Here is a 22,891-nt window from a genome sequence, read left to right as displayed (position 1 = left end):
CTTCAGGTGTGGCACACAGAAAACTGTAAGCTAGGTTAGCTGGCAACAGTTGGACTGGCAGAGATGTGCTCTCATCGAGTGCCGAGTGGAAAATGAGCTCCTGTGTGAGCTCCGCCTTTTATATTCTCCCCTCGGCTTTCATACAAAAACATCTGCACGTATCAAGAGCGTATTACAAACATATTTTCTCACAAATGAGTCATTAACAGTGATTTCCCTGCGCCCTGAAAGAACAGAAGTTGTGAATTCACAGAAGTGGAACTCTTAAATGAAATGTTGCCTGGGACAACTGCAGATCAGATACAAGGATCCTCAGATAAAGTGCGTTCCATCGAGAGCGTGTGGTATGGACGGCACTCGCAGTAATTAGCACCAGTCACCAAGCTGTGGTGACTGGTGGAAGTTGCATATCTCCACATCAAAAACATTGTTCAGTTGAACAGAGTCTTCTGGGCAGTAGGAGAGTCAAAAGCAACAATATAGGAATAAAGGACTTTTTTCAAACACTGGTAACACTACTGGCATTTAAGGAAGAAATTTACATGCTGTGATTCTGAAAAGCAACAGTGTTCCCAACAATTTCGTAACAGCGATGCAAACTGAGTGGACTGGTAAAAGGATGTTTCCTTTTGAGTAGTCCTGTAAAAATACAGTCTTGGAGTGCAATGAGAAAAAGCCACGGTGCCACAGCAGGCCAGTGCTCGGCCCAGTAACAAAGTCATAGTGGCTGTAAATGGAGAGTCTCTGGAAAGGGCAGCTTATTCAGAAATGCAGCATATCACTGTGCCATCGGGCCTCAACATCTCTGGTCTGAGGAGCACGAGCAGGAAGACTCATAAGCGATGAAGCAGGTTGAAGGCAGCTGACATAACAAACGACCAACATTTCAGTCCACCTCCACACTCGTGCCTTTACTTCTCCATCCAACCTCCTCTGGAGTTCAGACCTTCTGCCTGTTTTCAAGTTTGGTCCTTAACAGGTGGACCACAGTTCCACGGTTCCCACTGGTGGACTTCAGCCGACCGGCAGCATGCGAGCATTGCCGTTGAACTCCTCCTCCGCCTCACAGTCCCATCTTTATGAACGCACCAGCCTTCCAGTACCCAGGGACCGTCAGGGATGAACATGCAGGTGACTTTCTTCTGCTTCATGCCACCTGCTGGAGACAGCAGGTCTGGGGTGTTGACATCCAGTGGCTCCTCCACCTCGAAACATTTCTTGCACTCTAGCACGGGCTGCTGCGGCCTCTCCATCAGGGCTTTGACACAGTACTGGACGTAGCCGAACTTCCCCTTGTATGACGACACCAGTTGCCCTTGCTGAGGGAGCTCGAATCCAAACGTGTACTCGTACTTGTTGCCAGGTCTCAACACCACAGAGCCGTCAGAGTCTGTGGGCTGGTCTTGCAGCCGCAGGACCGTTTCATGTCTGAGGTACTCGGCCTCCTGTCGGCACCGCTGCTTGCCTTTAGCGTACTCCACCTTGGCGCAGCCCAGACCCAGAAGCTTCAGCGCGGACACCCGCATCATTAGGGTTAGGGCGTTGGTTACGGCCCCGTCCCCCCTGGGGGGGACCGAGGAATGCGCGGTCCTTCCCTCCTGGGTTAGGATTATGGTGATAGCAGGCCACCAGGGGCCTGAGTGCACTGTCCATCAATGGGGGCCGGGAGGTGGAGACCCTGCCCAGCAGGTCCAAAAATTACCCATGTCTTGGGTTAGATCTTTCTTATCTCCGTCAGGACAAGTTCTGTGAGGTTTTCACACTCGCCTATTGAATCAGTCAGATGGGTCAGTCTGTTCTGGTCCACCTTCAGGATGGACAGCTGTTTCAGAGACCCTATGCTGTCCGGGACGACCTCCAGCAGGTTCTGTGTGAGCAGCAGGTCTGTGAGAGCCAGGAGGCCATTCAGCTCTGACGGGAGCTCCTCCAGACGATTCTCCGACACATCCAGACACACCAACCTACGAAGGTTTCCCAGCTCTGGTGGTAATGAGGACAACTGGTTACGGTCCAGCCACAGCTCCCTTAGGTTGGGGAGAGCGCCGAGGGTATCCGGCAAAACTTCCAGTTCATTGCTGCCCAGGTCCAGCTGTTCCAGTTTCACCAGGAAAGAGAGCGACGTGGGCAGAGACTTCAACAGGTTCTCCCTGAGCTCCAACGTCACCAGGTTGGCCAAATTTCCAATGTCATTGGGCAACATCTGTAATGACACATCATTGAGGGCCAGGTGAGCGAGCGCTCGGAGTTCAGTGAAACCATCCGGCAATCTGGAGAGGGGGTTTCCACTGAAGTCTGCAATCTCCAAGGCCCTGCAAAACTTAATGCTCTCTGGGATCTCAGAAATATCGTTCCTGGAGATGTCCAATTCCACCAGTTGCATGAAGTTAGCCACCTCAGGCGGGAGTCTCTGGATCTCATTGTCGCTCAGGCCAAGTTTCCGGAGGTTCAGTAGTCTGAAGAAAGGCTTTGGTAGCTCTTTGAGTTGATTGGCATCAAGGAGAAGCTCCTCCAAACTGCGGCTGTATCGAAATATTTCATCAGGAACCGTCTGCAAGTTGCAATGCCGCTTGTCCACCGACTCGACGTGGCGGTTGCAGCGCCACAGGGGGATACACTTCAGCATGTCCGGCCGCCGGAGGGGAGGGGGGTCTGGTTAGGGGGTTAGGATTATGGTGATAGCAGGCCACCCTTTCAGGGGCCTGAGTGCACTGTCCATCAATGGGGGCCGGGAGGTGGAGACCCTGCCCAGCGGGTCCAAAAATTACCCATGTCTTGGGTTCGATCTGCAATGAGCCATCGCGACGTTTCGGCATCGTAGTGCCTTCCTCAGGCTGGCTCAGGTCAGTACTGGTTGCAGGTAAGTGTTTTTCTCTCCCTTTTATACAGGTTTTACAGGTAAGTATTTCTTTTAATTTTCACCGCCATTTATTTAAGTTTTTACATTCCTTTTACTTAGGTTTTTGCAGGTAAGCACTTTTTTCTTCCTTTTATACAGGTTTTTTCCTTTAGGGTTGCAGGTAAGCATTTCTTTAATTCCTTTTATTTAGGGTTTGCAGGTAAGCACTTTTTTCTAACTTTTTTCTCTCCTTTTTCTTCAGGTATTGCAGGTAAGCATTTCTTTTAATTTTTCTTCCTTTTACTTAGGCTTTTTTTACTCCTTTTTTTTATGGATTTTGCATCTCCCAAAAACTTTTTTTTAATGATTTTCTCATATTCAAACATACTACAACAAGTCAAGTGTGAGAGGAAAAGCACATTTCCACCATTTTTGATTAGCCTTAAAGGGCAAGAACTACTGAATGGTTGCCTTTCTTCTTCTTCTTTTTTCCTTTTTTAATTTCACTTTTTACACTAGTGGTACAGCAAAATATATTTTTTTCAGCTGTTACTTTGACAACAGTTAAATGTGCAATAGAGAGCCTTCACAGTCCACATTTGTCTGGCCTCAGATGGGATGTGTTTTGTGTGTTAATGAGATCTGTGTGCAAAAGTCATGTATTCATTCATTCCTTTTTCCACCCAACAACTTTTCACTTCTTGTCCTGACACAAAGAACAGAAAATATAAGGCCTGAGTCTGAATTAGTGGTTTCTTAACTTTACAGTCCTGACTGTGTAGTGGAGCCACACTAGTTCTAGCTCTGCACTTCTTGTAACCCCCCCCTGGTTAGGGTTAGGGTTTTAGGGCCAGGCAGGGGCATCTCCCACCCCCACGAGGCACGGGCTGGTTAGGATTATGGTGATAGCAGGCCACCCTTTCAGGGGCCTGAGTGCACTGTCCATCAATGGGGGCCGGGAGGTGGAGACCCTGCCCAGCGGGTCCAAAAATTACCCATGTCTTGGGTTAGATCTTTCTTATCTCCGTCAGGACAAGTTCTGTGAGGTTTTCACACTCGCCTATTGAATCAGTCAGATGGGTCAGTCTGTTCTGGTCCACCTTCAGGATGGACAGCTGTTTCAGAGACCCTATGCTGTCCGGGACGACCTCCAGCAGGTTCTGTGTGAGCAGCAGGTCTGTGAGAGCCAGGAGGCCATTCAGCTCTGACGGGAGCTCCTCCAGACGATTCTCCGACACATCCAGACACACCAACCTACGAAGGTTTCCCAGCTCTGGTGGTAATGAGGACAATTGGTTACGGTCCAGCCACAGCTCCCTTAGGTTGGGGAGAGCGCCGAGGGTATCCGGCAAAACTTCCAGTTCATTGCTGCCCAGGTCCAGCTGTTCCAGTTTCACCAGGAAAGAGAGCGACATGGGCAGAGACTTCAACAGGTTCTCCCTGAGCTCCAACGTCACCAGGTTGGCCAAATTTCCAATGTCATTGGGCAACATCTGTAATGACACATCATTGAGGGCCAGGTGAGCGAGCGCTCGGAGTTCAGTGAAACCATCCGGCAATCTGGAGAGGGGGTTTCCACTGAAGTCTGCAATCTCCAAGGCCCTGCAAAACTTAATGCTCTCTGGGATCTCAGAAATATCGTTCCTGGAGATGTCCAATTCCACCAGTTGCATGAAGTTAGCCACCTCAGGCGGGAGTCTCTGGATCTCATTGTCGCTCAGGCCAAGTTTCCGGAGGTTCAGTAGTCTGAAGAAAGGCTTTGGTAGCTCTTTGAGTTGATTGGCATCAAGGAGAAGCTCCTCCAAACTGCGGCTGTATCGAAATATTTCATCAGGAACCGTCTGCAAGTTGCAATGCCGCTTGTCCACCGACTCGACGTGGCGGTTGCAGCGCCACAGGGGGATACACTTCAGCATGTCCGGCCGCCGGAGGGGAGGGGGGTCTGGTTAGGGGGTTAGGGTTTAGGTGATAACAGGCCACCAAGGGCCTGACTGCACTGTCCATCAATGGGGGCCGGGAGGTGGAGACCCTGCCCGGCGGTTCCAAAAATTACCCATGTCTTGGGTTTGAGAGCTAATGGGCTATCGCGAGACGTTTCGACATAGAAGTGCCTTCTTCAGTCGAGCCCAGGTGAATAAGTGTTTTCCTTTTTGTTTCTTTCCTTTATACAGGCTTTATTTTAACAGGTAAGTTTTTTCTTTCCTTTATACAGGCTTTATTTTAACAGGTAAGTTTTTTTCTAGGGTTGTGCCCTCCCACCCCGATCGACTGGCAAACGTGGCCTGCCATCAGAGGGCTGCCGCCGGGCCCGGCACCTTCGCCGGCGCCTTCGGGCGGTCAGCTCCTCCGGCCCGCAGGCTCGCCTCTAGCGCTGGCCGGGGGTTACAGCGCGAAGGTCGAAGGGGGTGGTGGTTCTCGGACCCCGCCCTGTCCTCCCCACGCTTCCCCCCCCCCGCCAGACGCGATCGCTCGGTAGCGAGACCGAGACGCCCGGTCCGTCCCGGTGGTCATACCACGGCGGGCCTCGTCGCAGAGTGGGTAGGCAAACCCAGAGTTTGCCCACCCCGCGAGGGCGACGGGGCCCCGTCCGGCAAACACGGTTTCTCGAACCCTCGCCCCGGTCCACACGTGCATCCGGAAAGCCTCGCCCTGGTCGACAGGGCTCAGTAGCCCCGAGCGAGCGAGCGAGCGCGTGCGTGCGCGCCGCTGCCGCCGCCTGAGGGGCTACCTGGTTGATCCTGCCAGTAGCATATGCTTGTCTCAAAGATTAAGCCATGCAGGTCTAAGTACACGCGGCCGGTACAGTGAAACTGTGAATGGCTCATTAAATCAGTTATGGTTCCTTTGATCGCTCATCCGTTACTTGGATAACTGTGGCAATTCTAGAGCTAATACATGCAAACGAGCGCTGACCCTCCGAGAAGAAAGTCACCTGCATGTTCATCCCTGACGGTCAGGTGTCATTGAATGCAAAAATTGACCGGCGTGGATTCTGTGAAGGCGAAGAGATCTGCATCAATGCGAAGTTTGAGAACACCTGCTCCCGCATTGTTGTGCCCAAGGCTGCCATCATAGCCAAACACACCTACCAGGCAAACGGCCGCACCAAGATCCTACGCCAGAAGCATTTATTAGGATTGTCTCTTTATCTTTTTATGGCACCCCCTGTCTTTTTTGACATCCCGTCCTTTGTTCACTGTACTTTTGTTTATGGCACCCCCTTCCTTTAAATCCTTTCCGTGTGTATTTACATTATTTTCTTTGTTTTATCTTACGTGACTTCTTGTCTTTTTCTGTTTCTGTTTATCTTTCTTTCTTGTACGTGACTTCTTGTCTTTTTCTTTTTCTGACTACTTGTCTTTCTCTCTTGTACGTGACTTCTTGTCTTTTGCTTTTTCTGCTTATCTTTCTTTCTTGTACGTGACTTCTTGTCTTTTTCTTTTTCTACTTGTTTTTCTTTCTTACGTGACTTCTTGTCTTCGTTTTTTGTGTTAGGGACCCCCCTGTGGTTAGGGTTAGGGTAAGATAGAGGGCAGGGGCACCCCCAACCCCACGAGGCACTGGCTGGTTAGGTGTTAAGAAAAGAATCAGGCCACCAGCAAGCTGGTAGCCTGAGGTGCACGGGCCATCGATGGGGCCGGGTGGTGGTGTCCCTGCCCTGGTTCAAAAAATTGCCCATATCTAGGGTTTTAGTGCACATTTAGCATTCACTGGGCCGTTCGCGACGTTTCGGCATGTTTTTGCCTTCTTCAGGCCGACCCAGTGTGTCTTGTCTTTGTCTCTCTGTTTTCTGTTTGCCTCTCTTGGCCTTTTATACTCTTGTTAGCTCCTCCCACTTGGGCTTTTTTAAGTTGACTGCTTGTCCTTTTCTTTTTCTGACTTCTTGTCTTTTTCTTTTTCTGCTTTTCTTTCTATTTTACGTGACTTCTTGTCTTTCATATCTTTAGTTTTCTTACTATTTTTCTCTTTGTTTTCCCCTTGTTTTTTCTTGTCTTTCTGTGTTTACTCCATATTCAGACAAGGCGAGCAGGAGAAAGAAAACCAGCTTTCTAGAAATTTTAGTGCAAATTGCTGGAGTCAGATACATTTATTAGGATTGTCTCTTTATCTTTTTATGGCACCCCCTGTCTTTTTTGACATCCCGTCCTTTGTTCACTGTACTTTTGTTTATGGCACCCCCTTCCTTTAAATCCTTTCCGTGTGTATTTACATTATTTTCTTTGTTTTATCTTACGTGACTTCTTGTCTTTTTCTGTTTCTGCAGCAGGTTGGTACAGGAGCAGGCACCAGAAGCAGGCCTGTGGAGCACTATGTCATCTGCTCGGCCTTGCTTCAGGATGCACTGTACAATTCGATAGCAAGACCTCATGGGTTACCACAAAAAAAACAGTGTCTTTCTGCCTCTGTCGTTCTCTTTGGTTTGTTTGAGCGCTTGTTTTTTAAATACACAGCAAGTGTCTCTCTCTCTCTCTCTCTCTCTGTCTGTCTCTCTGTCACACACACACACACACACACACACACACACACACACACACAGAAGCAGAGCAGCTGCTGTGCCACTGGGATTGAACAAGAGGTGCTCCCTCTGCTGGCTCAATGCGGTACAAAGTGTCTGAAGGAGTTATACCGGCGAAAATAACATCTTTCAATTGCATGTTTGGTCCACAGGATGGCGCCTAGAATGTTAAGGTTCAAAATTGAGGAAAGAGAGTACACACCACCCATGGTCCAGAGGATCTTGGTCCAACAATGATTTTAATGAACACACGTGTGGGAAGACACTCTGTACGCAGACAGCCAGTAGTCCTCGACTTAATCAAAGCATGAACAGATATTTTATAGCATCAGGGTTTGTTTACTGACGCCCCTTCATGCGTCACCGGTACATTTTATACATAGATCAGATCAACACCATCATGACTTTTCACCCAGAAAATCATCTTCTATTTTCATGGCTAGCCCTTCCTGTCTACCTTTCAGTTCTTGTCTTGTTCCTCTTTCTTGCCGAGACAACAAGGAACGGTTCCTCTTTTACCGAGACACTTTTGCAGTTACAACCAGACATGAGTAATCTCTCCTCTAAATAAATTTAACTCATGTGTGTGTGTGTCACGACCTCACATGCTCTTTGTGTCACCTCTTCACCTACTATCTGTGTCTCGTCCTCAAATGCTCTTTCTCAATTCACCTGTTGCACTTCTGACCTTTTACCAGACCAGAAGCTCACTGAGACTATGTGTATGTCTTCTACTAAATAAATGTTTTAACCAAGAACCTCTACTAAAACCTTAATATAAAATGATCTGATATATAAGTGTTTTGTAAGCATGTATTGCAATTCCTTCTATGTTCTAGTTTTCCCTCAGCATGGATCATCTAGACACTCTCACTAGTTGAAGCTTAAGACCTTTAAAGAACCTGAACATCAACTCAAATAAGCACAGATATGCAATATGTATAAAATAGTTATAACTGCACCTGGAATACAAAGTTAATTTAATACCTGTGTGCATAAAACCTTAAAGCCTTCTTAAAGCTATCTGTTACATTGTTAAAGCCTCGTCTTAGCCTGCTGCTCAAAATAACTTCCTGCTTTCACTTCTGCATACAACTTCCTGTCAGCCTGCAACTCAGTCTTTCTGAAAGAGACACTGTTTAACCCCTGAATGCAATATAAACTCCAGATTATATTATTAATGCAATGGTAATGATGACAATTATTTAACAATAGCAGTAAAATAATTTCCCTGCTCCACACTCCCTCTCTCGACCACCGGACGAAGCCCCCAAATGTTACAGTTATGCTTGGGTGTCCTGTAAGAAAATTCCAAAGACAGACAAAGCTAACCAGCCCAACAACAACCTTCTTTACTCCTCCAAAAACTACTTCTTACCACCATGCAGTTCAGGCAAGTACTGAGAAAAAGGAAAAAACAAAACAAAATGTCTTAATTTGAAAAAGCATTAATTAGATACGCAGATGGATCTTTTTCTTTTTTTTCCTTTTTTCTTTTTTTTTTTTAAACTGCCGTGCCAATACAAAACAAAAACAATACAAGCTTGTGTGCTCGTGCTCTTTTGTTCTTCAAAGTTTTCTATACCTCATAACTGATGCATAAAAATACAAGAGCAGTCTACTAAAAACAAACAAAAAAGATAGTAAGAGTAGAAAGTTGAGCAACAGTATGTAGAATGTAACCTTGTCTTCCAACTAAATCTTGGCTTCCTTCTCCCAATCACATCTTCACTGTCTTTACCTCTGCTGTTATTCCCCTTGCCATGTACAAACTCAGTTGTTGTCACCTCAAATATAAGGAGGCAGCTCCTGTTTTTGTCAAGCACAAATGTGTCATCAAAGGATGGTCAAAAACAGCACCGTTAATGAGTAGTACAGCTGCTGTGCCACTGGGATTGAACAAGAGGTGCTCCCTCTGCTGGCTCAATGCGGTACAAAGTGTCTGAAGGAGTTATACCGGCGAAAATAACATCTTTCAATTGCATGTTTGGTCCACAGGATGGCGCCTAGCTGGCAAGTCCTGTACATTGCATATTAAAAGTTGTTGCAAGTGCACTCACATGTATTTTTTGTGTAAAAGAGACACACACACACACACACACACACACACTCACACTCAGCGGCTCAGAGATGAGGGAAAAACAACAGAAATCAGGATAGATTTTAATGTCAGGAGATGCCCTGTGATGCTGGGGCCATTGTGTAAGATTGGAATGTGTACCAGTGGCTGGTGGGTGGTCCTTGAAGGTCCCGGGAGGAGGCGGCGAGGAGGCAGCGGGTGGCTGGGCTTGAGCTGTGGATCAGGGACGTCATTAATTCTGCCTGGTGCTGCGTGTGCCCTGTGCAGCTTGGATGTCTGCCGCTGACGCTCTGTGGTTCCTGTTCTGCTGATCTCCTGGTCCACACACGGCTTCAGGGTGTACTGTACAAGGGGAGAAGAAATGCATCATTGGTTACCAAAATAAAACAGTGTCTTTCTGCCTGTGTCATTCTGTTTGGTTTCTTTGAGCGTTTGTTTCTTAAATACACAGCAAGTGTCACTCTCTCTCTCTCTCTGTCACACACACACACACACACACACACACACACACACACACACACACACACACACACACACACACACACACACACAGACACTGTGAGGTCTGCAGTTCAAAATTTGAATCTCAGAGCTTGGTGTTTTTGTCTCCCTCCAGTGGACAAATGCAGGTATGATGAGGGTTGGTTAGGGTTAGGGGGTAATAGCCAGAGCTTGACGGAATAAAATGGAATAACTGGGAAAGTAAGTGTCGTAGAGGGATGAAAGTGGTGTCTACGGGGGGGTTTCGGGGTGCTCCGGACACCCTGGTGAAGACCCCATGTCGATAGCACCAACGGTTCTGGACTTGGTGTAAATGGGTCCAAATTTGACGGAATAAAAAGGTCAAAGTGGCAGATAGGAGTGTCCGATCGGGCCGATTCCACCACCACTGTACTCAGCAGGCCCTGCCGGGTCGTTAGACACGCAGCATGGCAGGGATCGGTGACATAACATGTAGCAGTTTCCCTTCACAGAAGCGTCTGCAGCAGGTGGGTGGAGGAGGAGGCAGCAGAACCAGGCCTTTGGAGCACTGTGTCATCTCCTGGTCCTGATGCTTTGAATCTCCCTCTCTGTCTGTCTGTCTGTCTGTCTGTCACACACACACACACACACACAGAAGCTGGTCAAGTGCTGTGCAACTGGGATTGCACCTGTCGTCCACAGGAGGGCGCCTAGCTGGGAAGTCCAGTACATTCCATATTAAAGTTGTTGCAAGTGCATTTTTTGTGTAAAAGACAGACACACACACACACACACACACACACACACACACACACACACACACACACACAGTAAGGTCTGAAGTGCAAAATTTGAATTACATTCCTTTGTATCTCTCCCTCTCTCTCTCTCTCTCTCTCTCTCTCTCTCTCTCTGTCTCTCTCTCTCTCTCTCTGTCAACACACACACACACACACACACTCACACACACCAAAGCACACAGACAGAAGCTGGTCACAACTGCTGTGCAACTGGGATTGAACCAGGGGGGCTCCCTCTGCTGGCTCAATGCGGTACAAAGTGTCAGAAGCTGTTAGATATCTGCTTTTGACAATCAATTGCACCTGTCATCCACAGGAGGGCGCCTAGCTGGGAAGTCCAGTACATTCCATATTAAAGTTGTTGCAAGTGCATTTTTTGTGTAAAAGACAGACACACACACACACACACACACACACACACACACACACACACACACACACTGTAAGGTCTGAAGTGCAAAATTTGAATTACATTCCTTTGTATCTCTCCCTCTCTCTCTCTCTCTCTCTCTCTGTCAACACACACACACACACACACACACACACACACACACACACACTGTAAGGTCTGAAGTGCAAAATTTGAATTACATTCCTTTGTATCTCTCCCTCTCTCTCTCTCTCTCTCTCTGTCTCTCTCTCTCTCTCTCTCTGTCAACACACACACACACACACACACACACACACACACACACACGCACACACACACGCTCAATGGAGTATAAAATAAAGACCGGGGCAGTTCTCTCACTGGAGTCTCTTAGAGTGGAGGCTGCCCTTGCTAGCAAGAAGTTCTGTGTGTTTCTCTTCTCTGAGTCTTTACTGAAGAAGTGTTTTATAACATTTTCCTTAACAACTGACATGTGTTTTTTGTGTAAAAGAGAGAGAGACACACACACACACACACACACACACACACACACACACACACACTCACACTCAGCGGCTCAGAGATGAGGGAAAAACAACAGAAATCAGGATAGATTTTAATGTCAGGAGATGCCCTGTGATGCTGGGGCCATTGTGTAAGATTGGAATGTGTACCAGTGGCTGGTGGGTGGTCCTTGAAGGTCCCGGGAGGAGGCGGCGAGGAGGCAGCGGGTGGCTGGGCTTCGGCCTTGGCCCAGGAACGTCATTTATTCTGCGTGGTGCCGCGTGTGCCCTGTGCAGCTTCGATGTGTGCGGCTGACGCTCTGTGGTTCCTGTTCCTGTCATAAAAGGCCCTGTACAAGGGGATAAGAAATGCATCATTGGTTACCAAAATAAAACAGTGTCTTTCTGCCTGTGTCATTCTGTTTGGTTTCTTTGAGCGTTTGTTTCTTAAATACACAGCAAGTGTCACTCTCTCTCTCTCTCTCTCTGTCACACACACACACACACACACACACACACCAAAGCACACACACCAAAGCGCGCACACACACACACACACACACACACACCAAAGCGCGCGCACACACACACACACACACACACAGACACAGACACAGACACTGTGAGGTTTGCAGTGCAAAATTTGAATTTTAGTGCATGGTGATTTGTCTCCCTCCAGTGGCCCACGGCAGGTATGATGAGGCTTAAATGATAGGTTATGGGGAAAAAGCCAGGAGAGGATGGGACAAAAGTGGAATAACTGAAAAAGTAAGAGGTGTAGAGGGCTGATGTTGGTGTCTAGGTGGGGGTTTTGGTGGGTGCCGGACGCTGTGGCGAAGAGGCCACGCCGATGGCTTCTTCGGTTCTGGAGATATGGCGAATCGGACCAAAAAGGATGGGACAAAACGGTCCCAGTCGGAGAAAGGAAGGTGCAGAGGGCCTGGGTCCACCACCACTGTACTCAGCAGGCCCTGCCGGGTCGTTCGACACGCAGCATGGCAGGGATCGGTGACATAACATGTAGCAGTTTCCCTTCACAGAAGCGTCTGCAGCAGGTGGGTGGAGGAGGAGGCAGCAGAACCAGGCCTTTGGAGCACTGTGTCATCTCCTGGTCCTGATGCTTTGAATCTCCCTCTCTGTCTGTCTGTCTGTCTGTCTGTCACACACACACACACACACACAGAAGCTGGTCAAGTGCTGTGCAACTGGGATTGCACCTGTCGTCCACAGGAGGGCGCCTAGCTGGGAAGTCCAGTACATTCCATATTAAAGTTGTTGCAAGTGCATTTTTTGTGTAAAAGACAGACACACACACACACACACACACACACACACACACAGTAAGGTCTGAAGTGCAAAATTTGAATTACATTCCTTTGTATCTCTCCCTCTCTCTCTCTCTCTCTCTCTCTCTCTCTGTCTCTCTCTCTCTCTCTCTGTCAACACACACACACACACACACACACACTCACACACACCAAAGCACACAGACAGAAGCTGGTCACAACTGCTGTGCAACTGGGATTGAACCAGGGGGGCTCCCTCTGCTGGCTCAATGCGGTACAAAGTGTCAGAAGCTGTTAGATATCTGCTTTTGACAATCAATTGCACCTGTCATCCACAGGAGGGCGCCTAGCTGGGAAGTCCAGTACATTCCATATTAAAGTTGTTGCAAGTGCATTTTTTGTGTAAAAGACAGACACACACACACACACACACACACACACACACACACACTGTAAGGTCTGAAGTGCAAAATTTGAATTACATTCCTTTGTATCTCTCCCTCTCTCTCTCTCTCTCTCTCTCTCTCTCTGTCTCTCTCTCTCTCTCTCTCTCTCTGTCAACACACACACACACACACACACACACACACACACACACACACTGTAAGGTCTGAAGTGCAAAATTTGAATTACATTCCTTTGTATCTCTCCCTCTCTCTCTCTCTCTCTGTCTCTCTCTCTCTCTCTCTGTCAACACACACACACACACACACACACGCACACACACACGCTCAATGGAGTATAAAATAAAGACCGGGGCAGTTCTCTCACTGGAGTCTCTTAGAGTGGAGGCTGCCCTTGCTAGCAAGAAGTTCTGTGTGTTTCTCTTCTCTGAGTCTTTACTGAAGAAGTGTTTTATAACATTTTCCTTAACAACTGACATGTGTTTTTTGTGTAAAAGAGAGAGAGACACACACACACACACACACACACACACACACACACACACACACACTCACACTCAGCGGCTCAGAGATGAGGGAAAAACAACAGAAATCAGGATAGATTTTAATGTCAGGAGATGCCCTGTGATGCTGGGGCCATTGTGTAAGATTGGAATGTGTACCAGTGGCTGGTGGGTGGTCCTTGAAGGTCCCAGGAGGAGGCGGCGAGGAGGCAGCGGGTGGCTGGGCTTGAGCTGTGGATCAGGGACGTCATTAATTCTGCCTGGTGCTGCGTGTGCCCTGTGCAGCTTGGATGTCTGCCGCTGACGCTCTGTGGTTCCTGTTCTGCTGATCTCCTGGTCCACACACGGCTTCAGGGTGCACTGTACAAGGGAAGAAGAAATGCATCATTGGTTACCAAAATAAAACAGTGTCTTTCTGCCTGTGTCATTCTGTTTGGTTTCTTTGAGCGTTTGTTTCTTAAATACACAGCAAGTGTCACTCTCACTCTCTCTCTCTCTGTCACACACACACACACACACACACACACACACACACACACACACACAAACCAAAGCGCGCACACACACACACACACACACACACACACACACACACACACACACAAGCTGGTCAGCTGCTTTGCAACTCAATGCGGTACAAATCGACTTGTGTGCCTCTTTTTCTCTTTGGGTTTTCTGTGTGTTTTTTAAAATTTTTAAATCCACAGCAAGTGTCTCTCTCTCTGTCTCTCTCTCTCTCTCTCTGTCACACACACACACACACACACACACACACAGTAAGGTCTGAAGTGCAAAATTTGAATTACATTCCTTTGTATCTCTCCCTCTCTCTCTGTCTCTGTCAACACACACACACACACACACACACACACACACACTGTGAGGTCTGCAGTGCAACTGGGATTTAACAAGAGGGGCTCCCTCTGCTGCAATTGCATCTGTGGTCCACCGGAGGGCGACCAGCCGGGACGTCCTGTGCTTTGCATATTAAAGTTTTTGCAAGCGCATTGACATGTGTTTTTTGTGTAAAAGAGAGAGAGACACATACACACACAGAGAAGCTGGTCAGCTGCTTTGCAACTGGGATTGAACCAGAGGTGCTCCCTCTTCTGGCTTTTTCTTATGCACACTATTAAAAAAAGTTGGGCGCACCCAAATCAGCGTTCAAAGATTGATGGCTCCCTGTCAGAGCACTGGCTATGAATTTCAGATCGATCAGGCCTTAACTTGACAAAAAAGTTATCAATCGTTCTTTTCATCTTTTCTCATTGCCCACGGTCAGTTATATCCACTTCTGTCGGTCCTAGGATATTCACAAGGCCTGTGTATCATCACTGATTTCTATAATCCACTTGATTCCGATTCACAAGGTCCAGATTCGATTTGGTGCAATTTTTACTCAGAAAGTGAGAGATCTTATAATTCTGATCATTTATCAGTACTGACACTAAACTTTATCAGAGATGTGACCATCACAGCACATGCCGTTGTGTCAAAGTAACTGAGAATAAAATAAAATAAAAAACATAAAGGAGATTTTCCTGGCATGGATTTTATAGCAGATAACCTTAAAAATATTCTGCAATTATACCTAATTTGAAAAAGTTTACATTTCTTCAGTATTGAACAGCAGAAATTAAGCTTTCTTATCCGACGTCATTTACAAAGGAAAGAAAAGACAGCGGCCGCCAGCGCTGTAAACAACGGTAGACTGATGGGTAATAAGCGAATGAGTAATGCGGAAAACAGATGTTTGAGATGGGAAACTTTTCTTGAAGTTTCTCTCACAGTTCACGCACAGCTCGCTGTGCGTGAACTGTGGGTTTTATCGTGTTGGAAGCAAAACAGCAAAAGTAAGAAGGAATTAAGGATGATATTAGCCCCCACGCCGACTAAGCTAATTCTGATGCGTCGGTCCGCTCTGTTTACGTCTTCGTGTGGAATGCGTTTCCTGCTCTCATTTGCTGGTTGTTGTTGAAATAGTTTTGTGAGCTTTAACCTGAGATTCTGGCGTTTCTGGTAAAACACATTTATATTCATTCAATTCAGGATTTAATGAATCGATATCGCTTCATTCAAGCTACTCACCTGTCTATATCCACCTCCACTTCCAGCTGGACCACGGACATTTACTGATTGGTTTAGACCACGAAGGGGAATCACGTGTGTCTGTTGTTGATCACATGGACGTCTGTGGCAAATTTTACAAACACTTCTCATAATGAACGAACTCAGGAGGTTCAACGTTCCAGCGGTGAGCTGCTCTGTGCCACTTCCTTGAATATTAGCTGGGGAAATCAGCCAGATCAGCAGCAGGTGGACACAATCACACAGGTGCGTGGGCCAAGAGCGAGAGCCCGTAAGGATCTCCACCCAGGCAGAGAGGAGGAGGAGAGACAAAGAAAACAAAAACGAACAACAAGAACAACAAAACCTGTAGCCAGCGTGAGCGAACCAGAGAGACACGGGGACCGTGACACATTTTCCCCACCAAGTTGAAGTCACTGATTTTGCTGTTCCAGACTTTTGGACTGAAAGTGAACAGCGGGTCCTGACTCCGCGTCTGTGGTAGAGGTTGACTGTCATGTTGTGTAAAGGTGGCATCCTCCTGCCCTCGTAGGAGTTTTTTGAGCTGTGGATCTAAACAGCTTTTTTTATTATTATTTTTATTTTTGCTTTGCCAGACTTCTACAACCTCAACTGAAAACTGTACGCTCCATGGTAATCCGCTGTTACTGGGAAAATATAAGTCAATGCAGTACTGTGTAAATACAGGGAGTTTATTGAAACACAAAGAACTTCAACAAAGCATAGCATGTTAAACCATGCAATCTGAATGGGAAAAAAAGCCCCCCCCCCCCAAAAAAAAGTGGCATTTAACATGATGATATTCTATTGCCTTCTGGGGGAGGAGGTGGTGCGCTCTTTCGTTTTTTCGCCTCTTTGGTGCCGCTCTCCTTCTTCTGTTTATTGTCCTCCTGTAGCTGTAACAAAGAGGGACGAAATAACAAAAAAGAGAAACATATTTGTCAAGTAATTTTACCCCCCCCCCCAAAGTGGCATTTAACATGATGATATTCTACTGCCTTCTGGGGGAGGGAAGGAACAGCGGTTTTTCTTTTGAGTTTATATTCAAGTTTTCTCCTTCTTGCCCCCTCTGGTGTACAATTTCTTCCTTTTTCCTGTTTAAAAAGAGTTCATATATTTTGTCATTTGACTGTAAGCAGTGCAAGGAGGAGATGCTCGCTTTTTGCATGACAGTCTGCCACTTCAGCCTTCCCTTTCTTTATAAGGCTGGAAAATACTTCAGACCCCTCCTCAGGCAGTAAGGGGCCTGAGGTGGGGTCTGAACTGTGGGTACCGGTATGAGGAGAGAAGGGGCACAGGACTGGATGGTGGGTTAAGGTTAGGATTTGGTTGGGGGAGGGAATTGCTAAAAGTCCTCATCTCGTCTTCAAATCCCTTCTTTCCTGTATTAATGAGAATCCTGCGACAGTCTGTTCAGACCCCTCCCTGACTGAGGAGGGGTCTGAACCGGGTCGGGTAGAAGCTGGAGTGGAAAATGGGTTAGGGTAGAAAGGGAAGGGTGACAGACAGTCACACAAAAAGCAAGCATCTCCTCCTTGCACTGAAGTGGCTGCAATCAGCTGGAGGTCCAGGCTCCAGTGGATGAGGGTACAGGTACTCAACAGGTACAGGGGGCAGCCACGGCATGTTGGTCATGAACTGTTGAGATGGAGATGAATGGCTGCTGGGGTAAAAACCAAACAACCCAACTATGGAAGGCTCCTCACATACCCTCGAGGATACTGGGCAAACCCCACTCAATGAGGGCACCTCAAGAGCCGAAAGAAACATCCAAAATTATTGTTTTATATTATATTATATTATTTTATATTATATTGTTTTATAAAAAAGCAAGAAAAATCTTTTCATTTCAGACTGTTGAGGCACACTTGGTTGAGTGGAGCTTCAGTGGCACTGTAAACTATCTGAAAACACATTCACTTCAGTAATTATAATCTTTTAAATGGAAGTAGATCAAACAAGCAACAAGAAAAACTACTCTCGTTCAGTGTAACAAAAAGCACTGTAACAGCTTCATATAGCAGAAGCTTCTCCTGACCACTGGAGCCTAGCTGATTCTATAATGAACAGAATAAACAATTATTGAAAGAAGAAGAACTTATTTCTGTCCAAAGGACCTACTGAGCATTGGAACTTAAGAAAGGTGAATCACTCCTCCCACTTTTCAAGGCTTATGGGGATGGCTCATTTACACACTGGTTCCACTGTTCTAACATACACATTGCTGCTCTACTAGTCGAGTGAATGTTGTCCTTCTGTGCCGAATATCACAGTAGGAAGTGCAGGAATCTGTTCATCTAAACCTGTAATAAAGTTGTTAAGATCCAACATTGTGGCTTGTTCTTTACAGATAAGGGCCTTAGAAAGATTGCTGACTGCTCTGCCTTTAGTCCCATTTTCAGCTCCATCACTGGTATTCAGTCCAAAGTTATAAAACCAGATTTTCCACAGGGTGCTTTCTCCAACTGGGCCTCACCGGGTGGCAACATTTCGCTCATGGAAATCTGTCGATCTGTACCCCTCTGCTTTATAGGACGGAGGAGTCTGTGCACATAGGAGTCACCGATGATCACAGATATTTTCTTCACATGAAGATTCCAATCCTGCAGTTTCCTCTGTGTGTTGGGGTCTCTCGTTGGAGTGCAGACCTGTCGTTCTGGTGAGGATGGTGAGGAAGGAAGACAATAAGAGGAGGAGTCCTCTGTTATTCTTGTTTGGAGGCAGGTCTGCACACAAGGTTTCAATCTGTGTAGGTTTGTGAGTGTAACTCAAAGCTGTATTGTTTCAGTGAGGGGTTGACACGGTTATTCAGCTGTGTCGTTTCCCTGCTCACCTGTGGCTGTTGTTCTGGTTTACTGGGTGTGTCACTGCTGGTGTGGTAGCTGGATTCCAGTCTGCTAGCTCGGCTATAACCACCGCCTGGTTCTGGTCCAACGACTTGGGCTGGAGACGGCGGCCCAGGTTCCGTTTCTCCCAGGATGCTGCCATCTCAAAGGGGCCTCTCTAGAAAACTGAAAACAAATTTTAAACTCATACTCTATGCTTTGGTTATAATAGTCATGAAGGATAAAAATTGATCTCTGAGCTGAGTTTTTAGCATCTCCTCAATTAGAGTCTGTGTCCTTCTATTGAGATAGCTGGTTTAATCAAAGTTACTAAATTTGTGGTTATTTTTATTCAGAGATTGATGATAACGGTCTTCTGAAACATTTTTCTGATGATCAACCGCTTTAATAAGTCTGTAAATTTTGCAAACTTTAATAAAAAAAGTGTGGATCATCCGATTGTACTCTATTCCTCCGAGGTTCAGCTCTTTCATTCAGGGTGGATTTTACATACCGTTTGTCTCTGGCCACTCCTCGTTAAAATCTCCGATCTCCACCAGTCTGTACAAGGTAACAGATCATGTTGTTTTTTCATGTTAGGCTTCTTCTGGGTTAGGCCTTCCTGTTGCTCATGGTGGAAGATGGGTGCCTTTGTTGACCTAGGAGGGATAGCTGGAGACAGGTATTCTGAAATTGCCTTCTTTATTTTTTTTAACGTAATTTGAGATGGGCTACGTAAAAGGTATTTGCACATACCAAGGCAACTCTTTGGATTCCCCGTCCATAAACATCCGACAGTTCTGAAACATGGTTTTTTCCACACAGAGGATGGGAGAGGAGGAGGGGTGAGGAGGGGAGAGCTGGATGGGGAGGGTTCTGTGGGTTCATAAAATGGAGGTGGTCTGGTCTGATGGATTCCTCAAGCAAACGTGTCCGGTGGCAGTTTTATTTTCACCTAAATAACATTTGGGTGGGAGGAATCGGATCCACCGCAAGGCTTCTTTTTAAACAATTTTTCCCCGTTGTTGTAGCCGTTAACTTTTTAAGTGTCATGAGGGACTGGTTGTCTTGCATACTGGGCTGCGGAGCAACCCAGGCCTGCAAGATGGCATTGACAGTGGGCTTGTTGGTGTGCCATTTCTCCTTGTCCAAAGCCATCTGCACACGTGCAGGCTGAGGTGGGTAAAAGTATTTTCATTCTGAAATACATACAAAACAAACAAAGCAATGGAACAGAAGAGGCTTCTACTGAGCTTGATGCTGACTCAGCCATAGCATCCCCAGGTTCAGTGCTCAGGTATCTGTGGTTTTTAATGCATGCAAATTAATTAGAGCCAAGAGAGATGAAAAAACCAAAATACAAGGGGCGAACATCTCTGACATACAGCAACATATGTGGCTGACTGTTATGAGTCCAGGGTTAGGGTTTCTCTGTCAGATCAAAGAAACAAATCTTTCTTAATATGCTATTGATCCAGTTAGGTCAAGCACTCACCTCGCTTTCAGGCGTTTTACATCTAATGATGGGTTGGACAGTGGGACCCCACATTCTCCTAGGAAGAACTTGCCCCTGTCATCGCTGCCAGCAATTTGATTTTGCAAGGACACTGGACGGATGTTCCTAAAATAGCAGTCCAACAACTGCAGAGAAAAAAAGGAATCAATGTTAAATATCTCATAAAATCAATTCACAAGGTGCCTATAGAGCAAGAAGAGAGTCGCTGCTGAGAATGAATGACTTACTTGTTCTTCCTGGCTGGTTATCTTCAAGTTACCACTCAGCTCAACACCATCAGCTACTGCTTTCCGCGCCATCCAGTCCTCTACCTGTGTATGTAAAAAAAAAAGGTGTTGGAGCTTAAAGAAATACAGACTTACATCAGCTGTCATTTCACTTATCGTGCACTTTGGTTGTTGGTGGCGCACTTACACAAAGTTCTTGAACAGCATTTCCTGTCAGTCCATGTTGTAAAATCAGGATGGCCTCACAGTACTGTCTGAAGGTAGTCATTGCATATGTGGGGATGCAATCACCGCCTGAAAGTCTTGCGTGGAAATATTCAATATCCTTCTTGGCCACGGCAAGAATTTCCTTCTTATCAGACCTATTGCAAATGTGACAGAGGTAAGACATTATTGAAAGTTTGTATGTGTCATCCAATATGTGGAAGTGGCAATAAGGTCATCATACCTCGCTGTTGGCACAACTGTCGAAAACGCTTGGGGACTGTTCGTGATGATAAATCCACGTGTTTGAAGGCGAGTGCAGAGTTTAATGCAAGATTCTTCATCCTTGCAGTACTCCTGGAGCTCTGAGAAGTTCCAGACTCTACCTTCATTAGAAAACAGCTTCTGTGAAGCAATGGCTCTGGAAGCTTCTTCCTCACATTCCTGTGGTGTGCAGTCTTTCAGGCACACTCTGCTCAGGTGTGTGCGAATGGACTGTTGCGGCTTTTTACAAAGCAGGCAGTAGACAATGTTTCTCTCCATCTTGTTTGCACTGTAAATACAAAGAGTGAGAGGCAGAAAGTGAGAGAGAAAAACTGCATATCAATTTAGTTTATTTTGATAGTATGAGAAAACAAACAAAGAACAACAACAATACATCCACACACAAACTTTGCTTCCATCCCACCCCCCCAAAAAAACTTAAAGAAAAAAAAGTTTTAAAGTTTAAAAATGAGGAGAATGGCACATGCAAGTTTTACATGTTCAACCTGTCACGGCTGCCGAGGCGAGCCGTGTGGATTTAGAAGGAGGACCCAAGATGCAGGCAGTGGATGAGATACCGGTGGTTTTATTTACAGAGGTGTAGAAGCAAACAAACAGTGGGGCATAACAAACAACTAAAGACACCTAAACTGGGAGAACTAAAATAACAGACCTGGGAGCATATGACAACGGATGATGAATAGCAGAGAGACGCAGACGAGGAACAGGACTCCGTGGAACACAGGGTAACAGACTGACACGGAGTTACACAGACTGACACGGAGGAACACAGACGAACCGGCAACAGGCAGGAGAACACACAGGGCTTAAATACACACACCAGTAATCAGGGGTTGAGAGACAGGAGGGCAACACAGCTGGGAGGAATCTGGGCTGACGGGACAGGGGAAACGTAAACTGATCACACTCACATACGACGCGGACCTTCACAATAAAACAGGAAACTTGCATTAAAATATTCATTAAAATACCTCATTTGTAGATACCATCATTTTGTAGACCGCGGCTGAATACCCGCTAACTAGCTTTAGCATCCAGCTTCACCACGAGACAAAGAAATCACCCAAACACGCATAAATTCCAATCCAGGCAGAGAGACATACGCATAAATAAATCACTTTCAAACCGGGAGACGCTTAATATCCACTAAATAGCTTTAGGTGCCGAACATGACCACGACAGACAAAGAATCACCCAGTCACATGAAAAAAATCGCGATCGCCAAGATACACATACAAAGAAAAAAAATCACTTCGCTTCTTACAAGTTTTAATTACAAACGATACCTCTGGAATAAAGTGACGTCCAAGTGCTAACCACACCATCATTTTGTAGATACCTCATTTGTAGATACCATCATTTTGTAGACCTCGGCTGAATACCCGCTAACTAGCGTTAGCATCTGCCGAACATGACCACGACAAAGAATCACCCAGACACATTAAAAAATCACTTTCAAAGCTAAATTTTAAACCGGAGAGAGAGAGATACACTTACCTTGTCAAACCTTACACTGTTGTTCCGAATACTTCAGAAAATGACGTTCAAATCTCAATTTCAAAACGTAGGAGAGGTGGACAGATGCATGCGGGTCCAGCATACGCTACGGTGTCTTCTAAGGTCAATTTCAAACTGGAGGAGGGGCGGACTGACGCGCGCCGTTGATAGTGTCATCATTACGTTAATCCGAATAGGCCGCACCACTCCCGGCATACCACTAGAATAAAGGAATTATCGGCCCATATTAACGAAAAATAAGTCCAGTGTGAAACAGTCGCTTGGCGAGCGATCGGGTGGTTTAGCGAGTGTCAGCCTCTTAAGTTTAAGACAAGCCCGGCTGCTTTTTAAGCGACGCGGCGCTAGCTACCCAGCTAGCGTCAGTACACAGGAACTACTTCCGGTAGTTATACAAAATAAAAGCGTCCCCCATTATAATCCGCTATAATGCTCTTATTGTGAAGGGCAAGCGGGACGCCATACTTCCGC

General features: G+C 46.4%; 4 protein-coding genes and 1 long non-coding RNA gene across 10 annotated transcripts in view; 1 reads left to right on the top strand and 4 right to left on the bottom strand.

Annotated features, from left to right (window-relative positions):
* LOC309695873 (cytosolic arginine sensor for mTORC1 subunit 2-like) overlaps positions 1-484 on the bottom strand; it is a 1,926-nt gene extending 1,442 nt beyond the window's left edge. The window contains exon 1 of the mRNA XM_082516842.1: positions 1-484. This exon is cut by the window's left edge and continues 1,442 nt beyond it. The gene's annotated coding sequence lies outside the window, so the exon portion shown is untranslated.
* Positions 485-1,615: 1,131 nt separating this feature from the next.
* Positions 1,616-2,739, bottom strand: LOC309695871 (uncharacterized protein). The gene has a single exon (XM_082516840.1). It carries the CDS (start codon positions 2,621-2,623, stop codon positions 1,715-1,717), a length of 909 nt encoding a protein of 302 aa, XP_082372966.1. The 5' UTR covers positions 2,624-2,739; the 3' UTR covers positions 1,616-1,714.
* Positions 2,740-3,753: 1,014 nt separating this feature from the next.
* On the bottom strand, positions 3,754-4,902 carry LOC309695872 (uncharacterized protein). The gene has a single exon (XM_082516841.1). The coding sequence runs from the start codon at positions 4,750-4,752 to the stop codon at positions 3,844-3,846; it is 909 nt and encodes a 302-aa protein (XP_082372967.1). The 5' UTR covers positions 4,753-4,902; the 3' UTR covers positions 3,754-3,843.
* Positions 4,903-15,540: 10,638 nt separating this feature from the next.
* LOC309695284 lies at positions 15,541-16,640 on the top strand. Its single transcript, XR_014273114.1, has 2 exons — positions 15,541-15,779; positions 15,875-16,640. It is a non-coding gene; the product is annotated as an uncharacterized lncRNA (long non-coding RNA).
* On the bottom strand, positions 16,527-22,825 carry LOC309695242 (uncharacterized protein). 6 transcript variants are annotated; one of them, XM_082515777.1, is made up of 9 exons: positions 21,877-22,396; positions 20,865-21,173; positions 20,604-20,778; positions 20,417-20,500; positions 20,169-20,314; positions 19,188-19,974; positions 18,682-18,859; positions 18,325-18,504; positions 16,527-16,744 (listed from the first exon to the last, which is right to left on the bottom strand). In XM_082515777.1, the coding sequence occupies exons 1-6, from the start codon at positions 21,879-21,881 to the stop codon at positions 19,716-19,718; spliced, it is 978 nt and encodes a 325-aa protein (XP_082371903.1). In that variant the 5' UTR covers positions 21,882-22,396; the 3' UTR covers positions 16,527-16,744; positions 18,325-18,504; positions 18,682-18,859; positions 19,188-19,715. The 6 variants fall into 6 exon arrangements, with proteins under 6 accessions (XP_082371903.1, XP_082371902.1, XP_082371904.1 ...); XM_082515776.1 differs by having other exon boundaries at positions 16,527-18,504; positions 19,188-19,345; positions 19,430-19,974; XM_082515778.1 differs by lacking the exon at positions 21,877-22,396 and adding an exon at positions 22,403-22,825 and having other exon boundaries at positions 16,527-18,504.
* Between the last annotated feature and the right edge of the window lie 66 nt (positions 22,826-22,891).

The sequence above is a fragment of the Aulonocara stuartgranti genome (assembly GCF_965226115.1).
Source record: "Aulonocara stuartgranti genome assembly, chromosome: 19".
NCBI lineage: Eukaryota > Metazoa > Chordata > Actinopteri > Cichliformes > Cichlidae > Aulonocara > Aulonocara stuartgranti.
The sequence above is the reverse complement of the archived record's forward strand: the minus strand, read 5'-3'. Positions and strand labels throughout refer to the sequence as shown.